At 34.4% G+C, this 15791-nt stretch overlaps 1 protein-coding gene across 1 annotated transcript in view; it reads right to left on the bottom strand.

Moving 5' to 3' along the window:
• Positions 1-1904: 1904 nt before the first annotated feature.
• The window catches only part of LOC145689698 (protein Njmu-R1-like), a 38538-nt gene continuing 24651 nt past the window's right edge, over positions 1905-15791 (bottom strand). Inside the window, exons 7-9 of the mRNA XM_081763897.1 lie at positions 14722-14792; positions 13971-14119; positions 1905-2938 (exon numbers count right to left, since the gene is read on the bottom strand). Coding sequence (XP_081620023.1) covers positions 2934-2938; positions 13971-14119; positions 14722-14792 — 225 coding nt within the window. The 3' untranslated portion in view covers positions 1905-2933. The remainder of the gene's footprint in view (positions 2939-13970; positions 14120-14721; positions 14793-15791) is intronic.

The following is a 15791-nucleotide window of genomic DNA, read 5'->3' as shown; positions in this document are numbered from 1 at the left end:
ACTTCGCATTTACGAAAAAGCTCTGCGAGCCTACATCAATAAAACTGAACTGTTGTTTAAATCGTTAACTGTGTTTTGTGGTGAACATGTTCATGATCTGTTGGTTGCTTACCGTGAATTTAAAAGTAAGGTTATTGAAGTTCTCAACAGTGAGGATAAGGAAGTCGATATTGTTATCATTGTTAAACAGTTTAAAAGTTAACCACAGGTCTTTTGCTGTCAGTTCGTTAAGTTCAATATGGTTGTCACTCTCGAGTGTTGATGCAGAGAGATTCTTTTCCAAGTATAATATGATTGTAACTTAAAAGAAGAACTGGTAATGTCTTGCTGCATGTTATCCTTTAACTAAGGATGACGTTAGAGGAAGTGAACAAATTTTTGTATTAATTTCCATATTTCAGTGAATACATTAGTTAGAATGTGCAGCTAATCAAGGTATATCGTCATTTTTGTATAGATAGATATACTGAGATTTTGTAACTGAGATATACACCTTACTATCAAAAATATACTGAGTTTCGTAATTTTTTTCTATATATAAAAAAAATTGTGTTACATTTTAAAAAATAAATGAGAAAAAATTGTGATTATGCTACAAACTAGCAAAATTGTTGCGAAAAAGTTTCGTCTCTAGTTATATCCTACTTTAAAACTGAGACAAAACAGATTTAAACGCAGTGGAAAATACCCATTCTTTAAATATTTCATGTGAGACCACTCACCAAGTTTAACATAGCCTCAAACCTTTTTCCTAGCTTAATAGTAATATTAACTAATGATGATGAACTACGTTCTAGTAGTGATGGCGGAGTTATTGTGGCTGATAGTAATTTCCTGAACACTAGTTATATATATATCTATAGGTTTACGAAAATCTTATGGATTGATGTAAGAAGTGACTTGCACTAAGGAGAAATTACAATGGAAAATATAGAAAAGGTTCTTATTTTTGGTTAGGTTAGAAAGTTTTTAATCTCCCTTGCGTAATACATGTAAGTTAAAACAAACTAAGACAAGAATAGCAGAAAATTTAAAAATAAATAAATAAATAAATAAAAACAAGTCGGTGGGACTCGAACCAGGTTCAAAACGAACTTCTTAACAAGCCTTCTTTTTAAAAATTATTTATTTACTTATTGATTGTAGTTCCAAAAGCATGTGTAATTTTCTTTAACTACAACGAAACTCTCTGCATTTGCCCAGGTACTACTTTCTTCTAAAGGTATCATTACGTTAAGTAATGTGGAGCTGGGTATTCCAAACAGCGAACTGTAAGCTATGTTCGCAAATCTCGTCCCCCCCCCCCATTACTTCAAATGCATTGTTGCCAAACTGACAATTTGAAGCGACTTAGAAAAATTCACGCGCTCGGTTATATTTTGGGGGAGGGGGTGTACACCTCCTCCTAAGATTCAGTCAAGAACTAATTGAATCTGAAAACATCTTACCATAAAATGTAAATAATAATAATCGTATTTAAAAACTCTTCAAAAACCATTCTTTTGTAAAATGCATTAAAAGGAAGAAAATTATTGTTTTAACCCCAAGAGAAAGCATGGCACGATTGTTTATAATAGACTATAGCAATGCATGTTCCTGATATCCAGATAAACTACAGTTGTTACCCTTGGGAAGAGTGCCCAATTCTTTAGTCTTGTCAATTAAAAAAAAAAAAAAAAAAAAAAAAAATCTCAGTTATGGTTCATCTTATAAAAGCAACGTTTTCAAAAGTTTATTATTATTATTCGCTCTGTATTCCGAAATATACAAAATAAGGTCTTAGAATATGTATATTGAAAACCTATCAACTGCAACTAAATATATATCTGATATTTATGACGTGCGTCTCTTCTACTACACTGAGTCTTTCAAAATAAACCACTTCGTCAAAGAGAAACAACATCTTAAATAAATAATGTATATTTTCAAATATATACAGAACTTACAACATTTATGCATAAGTTTTACAGACCATTACTATGCATATAAACAATATAAAACTGTTTAAAACAACAAGTTGAATAAAAACAGGAAATATTATCACCGATTGACAAAGCGATTAGTGCTCTGCCACTAACTTATCAACAGCATGTCAACATACTAATTGAAGCGTCTGTATAACAAGAAAATTCTAATGTACAGTTGCCAGCAAAATCTATGAGCTCATATATAAGTTTATCAGGAGCTTTGGAGCAAATGAACATTTTAAAGTGTTTTCTTTTACGTAAAACCGACATTATTATCTGTAGGTTACATAAATCTACACCCACAAGAACCTTCTTCCCTAAAATTATTGATATAAGGAGAAGCAAGGAAAAGTATGTACTTTTGCCAGATTGTACATTATATACAGTCTTGTTCAATTAGCCTTATAAGTAGAAATTCTTTGTCTTACAACTTAAGATAAATCCAATATGTATTATGATTAGAATTCTATTGGAGATATTACAGAAATAAGTTTCCCTTCACTGAAGTAATCCTTGAGTTTGTTACTGAAAAATTATCATCATATTATTTTGAACAGCACATATACAATTAATAATAATAAAAATTCTTCATTCGTAGATCAAAGTTAGTACTTTTTTAGTAAAAGTAATTTTCTTCTTTTCCTTCTATTTTATTATCTATCACTAGAACTAATAGAAAATTATTTAGACACGTATTTTCTTTTTCAAAGTTGATATAAGTGCACGATGACATGACAATATTTACTAACTGTGTACACAATGTTAAAAAACAGTGCACATTGAAACAGTAGATGTTAATGGATGCATCAGAAGAAACATCACTTCACATTATGCTTCAATGAAATCGTTTAGATTTATGACAACACAATTCATATTGAAGTCTGTAGTACAGCCTCGTTACAGGCTTTACGACATTACACGACCACATGAATTGGTTATAAAAAATATTCAATTAAAAGTTGTCCGTCATCCTGAAAGAAAAAGAAAAATGTTATTCTTTTCTTTTATCCGTTTCAAAATTATTCACTTAAGCTAAATATTAATATATATATATATATATATATATATATCAAGTCAATACATTACACCAATGACGGGCAAACTACGGCCCGCAGGACATATACCGCCCTCCTAAATGGTTCTATGTAGCCCTGAAAAGTGATTCCCAATCCGCTGAATGAAATACGATAGGGTTACTTCCAAATACTTCTGTTAGAAACAGACTGGCAGATAAACATTTTCCGCACCTAGTGAATTGTGGTGGGCAAATACCGTGTGTATGGGTTTTCTCGGGATTCTCACGTTTCCTTCTACTTTCCTTATTCCACTATTCATCCATCTCATCATCATCGTCTCGGTGCATACTTATAGAACATTCAATTTTTTAAAATAGCATTTAACTTCACTTCTGTGAATAAGTGCATTCCATTTCGAACAAGATTATGAAGAACTTTAATCATTATTAACGTTTAGTATTACTAAAATTTTGTAACATGTACTATTATTGTTCCTAAGAAAATTATTTTGGCTTGCCTGATTTTTTTATTTAGCCGTCTTCTTTTAAAAAAGTCTGCTCATCATTACATTATACAAAAATTCAAAATCTTACTCGAAATTAACATTATATATAGAAATACGAAGTTCACTTAAAAGAAAAACAATTCATCCTTATCCCAGGGGAAAATACAAGGTTTCTTTCAACAGTGTCACTCTTATGTCCCCACCCTTCCTTTGCCTAACTTATTATTTTTTTATTACAAGATTAATTTAGCCTCGTTTTCTATCTTTTGACAGAAAACTTGAGATCTCTTCCTACATACAAGTGTTAAACCTTTTTTCAAAAACACCCCCACTAATAAAATACCCTTACGGTTTACTTTTTTTCTGGGGGGAGGGTAAGAAATGGGTTAGTCATTGTCACATGGATAAATTGTTGATTATTATTTATTCATAAGATATTATGGCCCATTTTAAGAAAAAATCAAACCTAACTGTGCACTATTCTCCCTGGATTTTTCCCGGTGAAATGAATTATGTGATATTCCTTACCTTTGATCAATTTTAACTCCAAGTAATAGGAGTAATGCTTGTGCCTTACAGAACACACAAGTCAAATTCCATGTGTTTTACGAAAGTTATCTCTATTCTTAGAGTTAGGGATAAATTTATCCCCTTATATTCGCTTGATTTCAACCCCAGGCAATAGGCAGGGAGCACGGTAGTTCATTGGTAGAGAGCTTGCCATTGGTTCGTCCGGTTCCTGATTTCATCTCCGGCCAAGTAGGTTTGTGGTGGACAACATCGTGTTCGTGCGTTTTCTCCGAATATTCTTGTTTCTTCCCCATTATCATTCACTTGCCTTCATCATCCGTCTCCCTTAGCCTAAAGAGTATAATTGTGAGACGTTAAACTGAAAGATTTCATTTTTTTTTCCCAAGCACTGTATCTCAACGTGAAGTTATAAAGAAAACACAAGTTGTGCTTGCTGCTACAAGATCAAGTGATCTTTAATTATTTATATTAATTTATTCAACAGAATTATGCAGGGTTTGCCGAAGTAGGCCCAGCCCGAAAAAACCCAGTGTTTTTTTTCGCGTTGGACCCACATGAAAAAAACGACCTTGGTTTTTGAGCTTTTTGTTAGTATATTGTTGGTACAACTAAGGTGATCACATTGCAAGTGATTTTTATTAGATTTTGGACTTTCCTTGGGCGAATTAGATGCTTTCACGTTAAGGTACACAATACCTTTCAACATAAGATCTTTATAAAGTTCTGAATGAATAAAAAACCTTACCTCAGTTTGAGATAGTTATATAACAAATTAATGTATAGATTATGCTTATAGCCTATTTGAAGTAAAATATTCAATTTTATATTTTAGAGAATACTTTCCGTGAATAGTGTGCTCGTCGACGCCGAGTGACGTTGTCCCTCACACGTTTGACGGGTTTAAGGCCATGAGTGCTGATAATACTAATAAATATGTAGTGCATTAATGAAACTATTAATATTATTTTTTATTACGTTTGAAGGTAACACAAGTATTCTTCAGTAAAATTTGTTTTTCCAACAACAGTTTAGTTTATTATTTGCTGCTACTCTTCAAATAAGCATTCTGTAGAATCAATACCAGCAGTAGCGTAAAAATTCTTGTCAAATTTAAAAGCTTAATGCTAGGAGTTGCGAAGACTACGTAACGCTTACTATTTTAAGTGCTCAATTCAAAATTCCGTACTAGTTGAAGTTTTGATGTACAGCAGAGAAAGCTGCGTTTTCGAAGAAAGAAAAAAAAAGTAATGAAAAAAGTGTTCGGGAAATTCCCACAATTGAATGCACAAAGCATCGGAAGTGAATACTTCAACAATAAAACTATTTATTTTACGCTGAAAGATATTTAATTTCATTTAAGACATTTTGAAACACTTACTTTATAAACAATGAATTATATTTTTAATTGTTTTAAATTAATTTTCTGGAAAGAACCGTCTTGCAACAAGTGCTCGGGAAATTCCCGTAATTGAACGCACAAAGTATCGAAAGTGAACTTCAACAAAACATTTGGCGAAGGTCACTGAGGCTCCTGGGATGTTTCGATCTACTAGACCAAGGGCCAGACCTGAGACCCCCATCCCCCACTTGCGGATTTTTGAAGACCTACATTTCTCAAAAGTATAATTATTAACGTATTTAAATCAAGTGGTCTGCAATCAATCCATTGGTGGACGTGGATTTGAGATACATTTGAAATACCGAAGATTACGGTAGCAACATATATGGATATAGATTTCATGTTCTCTGCTTGAGGACTCTGACAATGTATGTTCAATTGCAATGAAGTACTTCACCTCACATTGTTCATTAACGATATGTTACAGTATTTTTACAGTATTATAAATATACATATACTGTATCTTCAGTGTAAAGTTTCTAGCGCATACCGAAATATTTAAATGTTTTAAAGTATGAGGCAATGAATCACTGTATAGGACTACCTTTAATCATGTGTACTGCTAGTTATTTTCAACTAAAGGTGCATTAAAGTATTTTCAACTAAAGCTGCGCATCATTCCACCAACAATATCGACAGAAAATAATGTTTTACTCATTTCTGTTTTGAAACTTTTATTTAAATGAGGAAACATAGGGACCACACACATTTATCTTCTCTGGAGGAGATGTATGCACTTCTCTTGAGTTGTGACTACCAAAACTATTCAAAATATATTTAATATCACTGTGTATGTTCTAGACGTGCTGAATTTGCGGCAGTGTCATCCAGGAGCAGAATATCATCTTAGGCAGATTGGCTTCAGCGTCAACCGATCTAGTGTTCCTTCACCTAGAAATACTGTGGATATAACTACAGAACAAACATTAAATCGACATGCAAAATCACATGGTAACATAATTTGTTTTAGCAGGAATTGTGCTGAATACTACAGATGGTGTATGACCAGACACAATAGAGCATGTTATCTTCAAGCAACTTTGGAAATGGCACGATTCCATATTGATACTTCAGAAAACTCCACACACAAAGAAGTCAGGCCAGCAGAGATTACGCACAGTGAAGAAGACACGGGTAAAGTCACTGAAGCACTAAGTAACTTTCTGAATCCCTTCAATGTTGAGAACAAGGGTATCTATACAGCCTATTATCAAGTGCTCCAGCAACCAAAGTAATTGAGTAAGATCTTCTACCAGCACATAAAGTGGAAAAAATGCACATATCACATTTATTAAGCACAGATTCATTGACAAATCAAAGAGCTTTAATGCACCTATAACTAAACAAGAGCTCAACATATTTGCAAACCTTGCTGAAGTTTCCAAGGTACCTGGACCAGCCAATAAAATTAAAAGAAGAGCAGAATGAAATGTGTTTGGGCAGCTTCTTGTTCTAGCTTTCCAGCATGATATTAGCGTGGAATGAGTTCTGAAATACCCTCTGGGTCCAGTACCATGGGTTTTGGCAATCAGTGATGGACTCTTGTCAAGACAGATAAATCGCAACTTATGCATATGATAGAAAAAGATTGCCACTTTGCAGACAGACCATATGAAGATAGTGTCATTTGCATCATAGACTTTACCAAACTCAGACTTCTGTGCCAAATACATTTGGAGAATTAGCAGAGATTATATTTGAACAACTTACCAAAATACCTCAAGCTGATTTTGTGACAGACACATACAAGTTATTATCAATTAAAAGCTTAGAAAGGGCAAGAAGAGCTCCAACTACAGGTCATGTAATAAAGGGAGAACTGACAAAAGTTCCCAAAGATTGGAAAATATTTCTATCATGTGATGACAATAAACAAAGCTTGACCATGTTTCTGTTAAATGAGTGGAAGAAAGCCAAGTATTCAAGAAAGTTACAAAGAAGAAGGGTGTATTTTGTTTGTGAGTGTAAATGTGTCTGTCTGACTTCTCCTGATGGTCAAGTAACACACAAAATTAGAATTAAAGAATTTCATCAAGTCAGGATAAAGCAGATACAAGAATGATTCTACATTGTTTGTATGTTGTTGAAAATTCTTCTAGTGACAGTAAAATAATAGATCACCAGATACTGCTGTATTTGTTCCACTTCTGAACTTTCAACAACGTATAGAGCAGACAGTTCTGTTTGATACACGTACTGGTAACAAGAGGCGTCTCATTAATGTGCACCTTGTCATTAATAAAGTTGGAAGAGAGATGTGTTCTGCAGTGCCAGCACTTCATGCTTACACGGGTTGTGACACCACTAGTGCCTTTGTAAGGAAAGGTAAGAAAACACCACTGAAGACTCTCTTGCAAACTACATTCCAACATTCCTCTCTCTTGGAAGAAGTGTTCCTTGCAGTGACTCCTTGTTTGAACAACTGGATCAGTTTACGTGTATTATTTATGGTGGATCGGCTACAGAAGACATAAATAATCTTTGCTATAAAAAAATTCTACGGAGATTCACTTCCAAACTTAGAACATTACTATCAACTTACAGTGGGATAGACACATGTCTCCTGCCTCCTTGTAGGAATTCTATAACAATAATGCATGCAGAAAGGACCAATTATCAGGCTTTCTTATAGTATTGTGCAAACAAAGCATTTTCCAATATCCCATTATCTTCTGGTTATGGATGGAATGTTGTGAATAACCAGTTGGAAATTCAATTGACTGAGGGCTACCTAATGCCGCAAGAGCTTGTATTAATGAATGGATCAGAGACTTCTCATGAAGATGAGACTCCTGTGCTTGTTAGTTATAGTGATGTAGTGAATTATGCAGATCATTGACTGTACTTTTATATTCAGCATTTGAATTATCTATTGTTATGTATTCACATAAAGTATGACACATACAGTGTGGCCGAAAAGCAGGTATACAGTCCCTGTACTGATCAACTCATTGCTTTGTGTATCATTTCTTATTCTTCTCCGTCATAGACTTAGTTTCTTTATAATTTGTTCTTAATGTTTTTTTTTAATTACATCTTAAACTCAGAACAGCCAAAGCAAATAAACCTATAAGCTAGAATGTTATTCTTGATCAATGCAGGGGTGTACACCTACTTTTGGGCCAATCTGTATAAGACAATAATTGAACATGAAGTATATAAATTTGTATACATTTATCCATTATTTTAAATCAAACATAATTTGAGAATCAGTCTCTAATTAAAATTTGTGAGCTCTCGCTATTGATAAAACATATAGATAATATGTAACTGCCTGCAAACAAGATTAAAAAAATCTTAATCAAAATCGTTTCAACGTAAAAATTAATTCTCTCTTCCAATGCCTTATATACAGGGTATCTACAGATTTTTTCCCTACTTCTCCATAGTCACATCACATCTATTGTTCTGATCTTTTAAATGTAGTGTACACTAGTGTCTACGGTATACATTAGGGACATTTTGTCTGCGTATGAAGGTGTTGCCAGCTGCTAAAATTTATATTAAAAACTTTCTCAAATTCTTGATTTTCTTCTTCTCCTACGAATTGGGCATGTTGTGCGCAAAAATTGTTTCATTGGAATCTGAGTCCCATAAGCTGTCCAAGGAGATATGGTTTATCTTCTTGTCGCTATTAGAAGAGTGTCCCAAGCCGTCAAGGTGGTCTCTGCGTCCCATTCATTAAGTTTATAATATAAGAGGTTTATAATGGTATATAATTTACCAATGTATTTTTTCATGTGTATTATATCTATTGCCCTGTTTTCTTGATATATTATACACGAATGGATAGATTATACATTACGATTTTTTGTGTGTGTGTGTGTACAAAGGTTGTAAGTGTTGCAAACTCCCTGCCATTTAATATTTTTTGAATTCTTGGTTTCCTTCTTCTTCTTCCTCTATAGATTAGATAAGTTGGGCACAAAAGTTACTTAATTGGAATATGTGTCTCATAAGCTTTCCAGTGTTCATGTAACAATTAGGGGCATCACTAGGGCCAGCAATGTAAGGGTCTACAATTTTCGTAAAATCCCTGTAATTCCCTTGATTACATTTTGAAGAATGCCCTCAATTATTCATTCCACAAATATTCTGTTTGCAGACCGACCGATTTCGTTTATTTAGACACTACTTTAACTAAAAAAATATGGTCTCCAAAAATCCGCACAGGGGAGGGGGGGATGATTTCAATATCTGGCCCATGGTCTATACATTTGCTCATTCGTCTGCCTGTACCACACATACTACAGAGTGCCACTTTCAGTCTATTAGGTTTAAATTTTCAGGGTACAAGCACGGGAAACTAAATTTTCTATATACATTTTGGCGGCACAGCAACGTATAATTTCAAATTGGCGACCATTTTTTCAAAAACAGCTATTATCCACGCTACAAAGTGCAATTTTCGGTCTTTTAAATTGAAATTTTCAGAGTAGAAGCACAAGACACACTAAATTATCTGTATGTATTTTGGCGGCGATCCAACGTAAATTTCAAATTGGCGACTATTTTTCAAAATAGCTGTTGTCCACGCTGCAGGGTGCAATTTTCGGACTTTTAAGTTGAAATTTTGCGGGTAGAAGCACGATACATTCTAAATAAGCTGTATAGATTTTCTCGGCAATCCAATGTCAAATTTCAAAATGGCGGCCATTTTTTCCAAAATAGCAGTGAATAGAAAATTGTTGCAAGTTGTGACAACGATAATCTTGAAATATAAATCACACTTTTACCCCAAACACTGAAAATTTCGAAAATACCCAATTAAAACCGAAAATATCCGAACAGGCCCATATGGGTCCAAGTGGGTTGGGCTTTTTTTTAAAGATTTTTTTTTCAAACTCTGGAATTATGGTAAGTCGTTTAGTGATTCGCTATTAATATAAACTGATTGAAAGCCTGTCGTATAAATATATTCAACATTCACTTTGTTCTTTTGTATTCTGTTACGGGTAAATAAAAGTTAACAGTAAGCAGCGTTCGAGTAAAGTTTATTCATGTTATTCCCTGCTACTCGGACCTGTGGTCCTTATTAGCTTGCACACAGTTTTTAAGAAGCAGATTTCTTTACTTAGCCTTTTATCCAGCAGCGGTGGTCACACTGCATTATTTCAATCAGTTACCAAATTTATTCACTCTATGCTCAAACAACAAGGAAGTTATGTTAACATAAAAAATAAGTAAATAAATAAAAGAAAACGCGATGAGATAGTACGCAACAACACAATGAAAAAGACATAGACAATAATCAAGCTCCTCTGACTTTTTCGAATTAGTTAAGAATTTTCTAACGATATTTATAACGCGGACGTATATCGTTATCGTTATCATTATTATTATTATTATTATTATTATTATTATTATTAAAAAGAACCACTTACCAATGAAATGTAAGTAAGTTTTTTCTTGACAATGGGTGACTAAAATTACGGGAAGGAATCCCTGACTTTTCCCTCTTTTTTTAGATTTTCAAAAAAAAAAATTTCCTGATATTCCTCTGCAAAGGTGGAAACTAAAAATTTTCTTTAAAAATTGATTGATTTTGATTTTGAGTTTAGCGTCCCTATCGGTAATGAGTCTAAATGAGACGTAGATCTACAGCTTAAGGTGGAATCCAAACCACATGAACGCCCGCCGGGAATCGAACCCGGATTTATCACGCAAAAACCGCATACGCTAACCGCTTAGCCACGTGGCAGCTCCTCCCTGAAAATTGGAAATACAACTTTAGTCACACGATGAAAGAAAAATTGTCACGGTGAAACATTGACCGAAAAAGGGTGAATTACATATGTAAATAAAACTGGCTGCAGTAACTAACATGTCTTTAAAAAAACAATAGTATTACGTAATTCATTTCACTTCTCCAAATGCTTTATATTCTCATCAATGTTGCGCATATATTTTATGATTTTAGTCTCAGCTTCAGGCTTGCTCATAAGGATGATCTTTTATTTTCCAGTTTATTTTTGTTTCTTTTCCTTTACTCTCGTCACTGATTTGTTGCTTCTGCAAAACCAGTACGAACATTTCAAGTATAATGAATCCTGGATTTCCCTATAGATAGTTTCTCAAGGCCACCCAAAGAAGCTAGTGAATTGTAAATTTCTGTAGACACTTTCTGCAATTTCCAAAATGTGCAAATCTTATTGGTTAACATTTCTTAAAGGCAGTATGTGTAGCAAAACCAGTGCCAACGTTTTTCACATAAGGAAGATTTTCTTCATTTTCCACATCAATTCGTATATATAAACTAGAATAATAAAAACTTCTGGTTTTACAAACTTATTTTTCATCACATTTTTCATCATGTCCGATAAAATGTTGTACAGAAATGGACTGAGAGGAGAGTCAGTTTGAAATTCAGTAAGGAAAAAGTTCTACTTTTGAAGCAAGTGCTGTACAAAGTGTAGGTTTATGAATAAGTATTTTATCTTTTACATGCATACATGCAACATAAAGCGACTTGATAGCTCAAAGAGCTCGGAATTTTACCCTTCCTGACATGTTAAATATACAACAGAATATATGGATAAATGTTAATGGCTCGCTTGACAACACTACTATTTTTAAGCCAATATAGAAAAAACTTCACTGGAAATTTTTTTGAGCTTCTATAGGACTACTTGGCACGGTGTGTTGGAACATCCTTGTATGCAGATCTCTTACAAATTTAACAATTCTCCAGTTCGTTACCTTAATTGTAGCCTTAAGTGCTCCACGCAAAATAAGTAACTCAAAGCTTCCTATATCAAGTATTACACTATCATTTGGCGACGTCTTGATACCTGATTTGAAGGTGCGCAGAAATGTAAAATTCGAATAATGTTTAAGTTCAATGGTGAAAGCGATTAAAAGGTAAGAAGTTTTAAAATTCCTAAAACTGTCCGCGTCAAATAACACGTGCACATTTTTCCTTTCACGGTACTCCAGAACCGCACATTTACGTCTTTTTCAACAACTATATTAGTTTACTTCTGAAGTATGGTGATAAACCATAAACTAAAGTGTATCTTATTTTGTCACGTTGATACTACATTTTCCTGGCAATCACACTGCATGAGAACATAGGTGATATTTCGCATCTTTAGCAGCTGTGTGCATTGATATATGTCATTACATTCTGGATACACAATAATAATTTTGCTCTTATAATGCTATCTTTTATTAAGAATCTCTGTTAACTTAGTTTCGTTCCCGAACTCGTACCCACTTGATCGTGGAGTCCACATTTGAGCATGCGACATAACTCAGCACCCTTAAGTTTGTATAAATGAAGTACAAATAGGATGACATTCCAAGTAAGACGATATTGGCTTGTTTTCTTGATTCTCAAAGGCACTAACTATTCTTAAAATTGAGATGGACGCAGCCATCTGGAAAGAACGCTTTTTACCTTTCATGTGACTTGTTACCGCTTGCTGTCCTATGTTATTCAGTGAAAAGACGCTTCGAAAATGTTGCAGCTAACAAACATTTGTCACTTCCCGAATCTATGATAAAGAATTATCTGACAATCAGGAAAGGTTGAACATGGTCTTGGAATACTTGGAAACTGATTATGCTTACTATCTGCACACGAACAATAGATACAACGAACACCGAACATCACAACTACAACACCTCTCATTCAACCTTGCCTCTGCAACTTGCACAACCATGCTAAACCAGTAGAAAGCTGTTACTGGTCAATCCATCTGAAGTGGTCCAAAGATGGTGAAAGTGGTTGCTCGGCCATCTCCGAAAATTATAAAATTTGAATGTGATGAACCTCGTGTATGAGAAGGTCAATAACATTATTCACGTTGTCGTATGTACAAGTGTTCCTGAATGGCGGCCATCTTTGTTGTCGGTGGAGTGTCATTTTTTGCATTTGCAAGCGTGTACGAAAACTACAGTTGCTCAGGACTCACGAATCAGACGAACACGAAACAAAAACTAATGTTATCAGGAGAGACGGAGGTACACGAAGAATACATACTCTTGCTTCTAAATAAATATGCAGGGTTGCAAACTAATACATGAAATCACCAGAAAAAGTAGAGAAAATTATACTTTTAAAGGGGCTGTATGTTGGAATGGCATAAAGTGGGGGGTTCAAAAGTTTTGTGCTGAATACTATTGCATGTAAATAGTCTGTAGAAATATCCACAGCTATGATACTACTGGCACCGTAAATTTATAGAGGTCCGAAAGTTAAAGTTTGATGAAATTTTTGGGGCTTAGTATCTCAGGAGGGCAAACTGCTGAAAATTGCTGCTTATGCCACAAAACAATTCTGTATGTCAATAAACTATTGCAAAAATCAAGATATATTACATGGAGATAAAAGTGAGGACATGATAAAAACGCGTAGAAAGCAAGTGCGTAACGATGGTCGTAGCCCGGAAAAATTTAAATGTTTGGATATGTTTCATGCTAGATCTCAAAAACTACGCATGGTTCAGCAATTAAGATTTAATGTGGATAACTATAATCCATAAAATTTTGGAATACAAAGTTCCAAGTAATTGCAGCAATTCTGAATCAGAATCAATACGAACAGTTACCTTTATTGTATGTTTGTTGTTGCGAAGTTCCTACTTGCTGTAAATATTCTTCTAATACCTTGATTACATCGAGCGAAGACCCTCCTTCAAGTTTCGCATATTGCAAAAGAATATCACTATTACCAGACTGTTTCAGGAATGAATATACTCTGCAAAGGAAAAAGTAACAGTTTTAGTATCTGACTTGAAAAATCATTCAAGCACAAAAATTATAAAGAAAGTGAAATGGCTTGCAAATCTTATTTACAATCCTCATCACTTACTTACAATCTGAATTTCCATTTATGTTTTATAATGTAAAATCCTGATTGTAGAAGATTATTATTAGGTTAGGTTAGATTTGAGTTTAACGTCCCGTTCAGCAGCGAGGCTATATGAGATGTGGACCTACTGATTAACGTGGAATCTGAATGAGCTCCCGCCGGGAATCGAACCCGGATCTCCCACGCCAGAGACGCGTACGCTAACCGCTTAGCCACGAGGGAACTCATTATTCCATAATTTAATAACATCACTAATCTGATCGTATAATCAAGCACAGAATTGATTAATACTTCGCATCATTTTTGCATGTTAACTGCACGACGAATTTATAGATTTGAGTGTAATTTTGGTAAATCACTAACAATAAAGTTATTATCATATTTAATAAATAAATAAATATAGTTCCAAAGACAGACAAAATAAAAGCTATGAGATGTTAACAATTATGAGGTTGATTGTGTAACACACCAAGAATACTGGTAATTACCTGTACAGTGAATAATGATCTGTTTCAGCTTGCTTCAACAATCGTTTCAACATATTCATATCTTTTATAGTCTGCAAAGAAGAAAAATGTAGTCATTTCCAGAATCCTCTTTTCTATTTCGCACATTTTATTAAAATAACTATACAAAAACAGTATATGTGAAATAGTAATGTTTAAATCCTTCAACAAACAACTGTAATTATCTTTATTGTTCGCACATTAATGTTTCACATGAATTAAAATTTCAAACCTGGAAGTACAGAAGGTTACCCATTTTATATCGGACTGAATTAGGATCGACACTATCATCTGAGGAAAGACGCTGAACGTCGCATCCCCTGTTGTAAACTGTAGTCTGTCCGAAGTTATACGTGGGTGAATGTCAAATGGCACCTAAATAAAACAGTTACGGGGAAGGGATGTCATAGCCCTTTCCAAAGTTTATTTTTCTTATACATGCACAGTGAAACAATGTCGGGAAAATATTTGAAACTATTTGGTCCATCACACAAATCAGGACCCTGTAACGAAACAAGCACCCACCAGGATGAGGGTTCCAAGGAACGCGGTACTCGCAGTGCTCCACGGGATCTGCCGATTGGTGTGCCAAGAAAACCCATCAAGTACGATCAGCAAGTGACTCAATTCAGCACTTTCAACTGTAAACGCACTCATTCGTAGACGACTTCGGTTGAGGTGGGAACGTAAGGCCGACTACATATTTGCTCCCGTTCACATTACAGGACAAAAAACGAACTGCGGGAACCTGTATGAAAACATGTCAGGGTCCAAATGGCAGAGAATCGTCGCAATGAATTAATCATATATCCATCTCACTGCTAGAAGTCGCATTAGGCGTTGACATACTGTGGCAGCTGCTACTTTGCTCGCGGGATACAGTTACATGGAAGTTCATGAAAACGTGAAGGTGATACTTCTAAAATCCAGTCTGACACATAACTTTCGGATCGACATCAAACAATTATACCGTACGGACCCAACCAGGAGTGGATCTACTGTATATGAACAATGCTTCAAATCATACTGTCAGAATATCTCTGAATTGTATC

This window comes from Thermobia domestica, chromosome 1 (genome assembly GCF_964235325.1).
Source record: "Thermobia domestica chromosome 1, izTheDome1.hap1.1, whole genome shotgun sequence".
In the NCBI taxonomy this organism is placed as follows: Eukaryota; Metazoa; Arthropoda; class Insecta; order Zygentoma; family Lepismatidae; genus Thermobia; species Thermobia domestica.
This window is presented reverse-complemented; position numbering and strand designations above follow the sequence as displayed.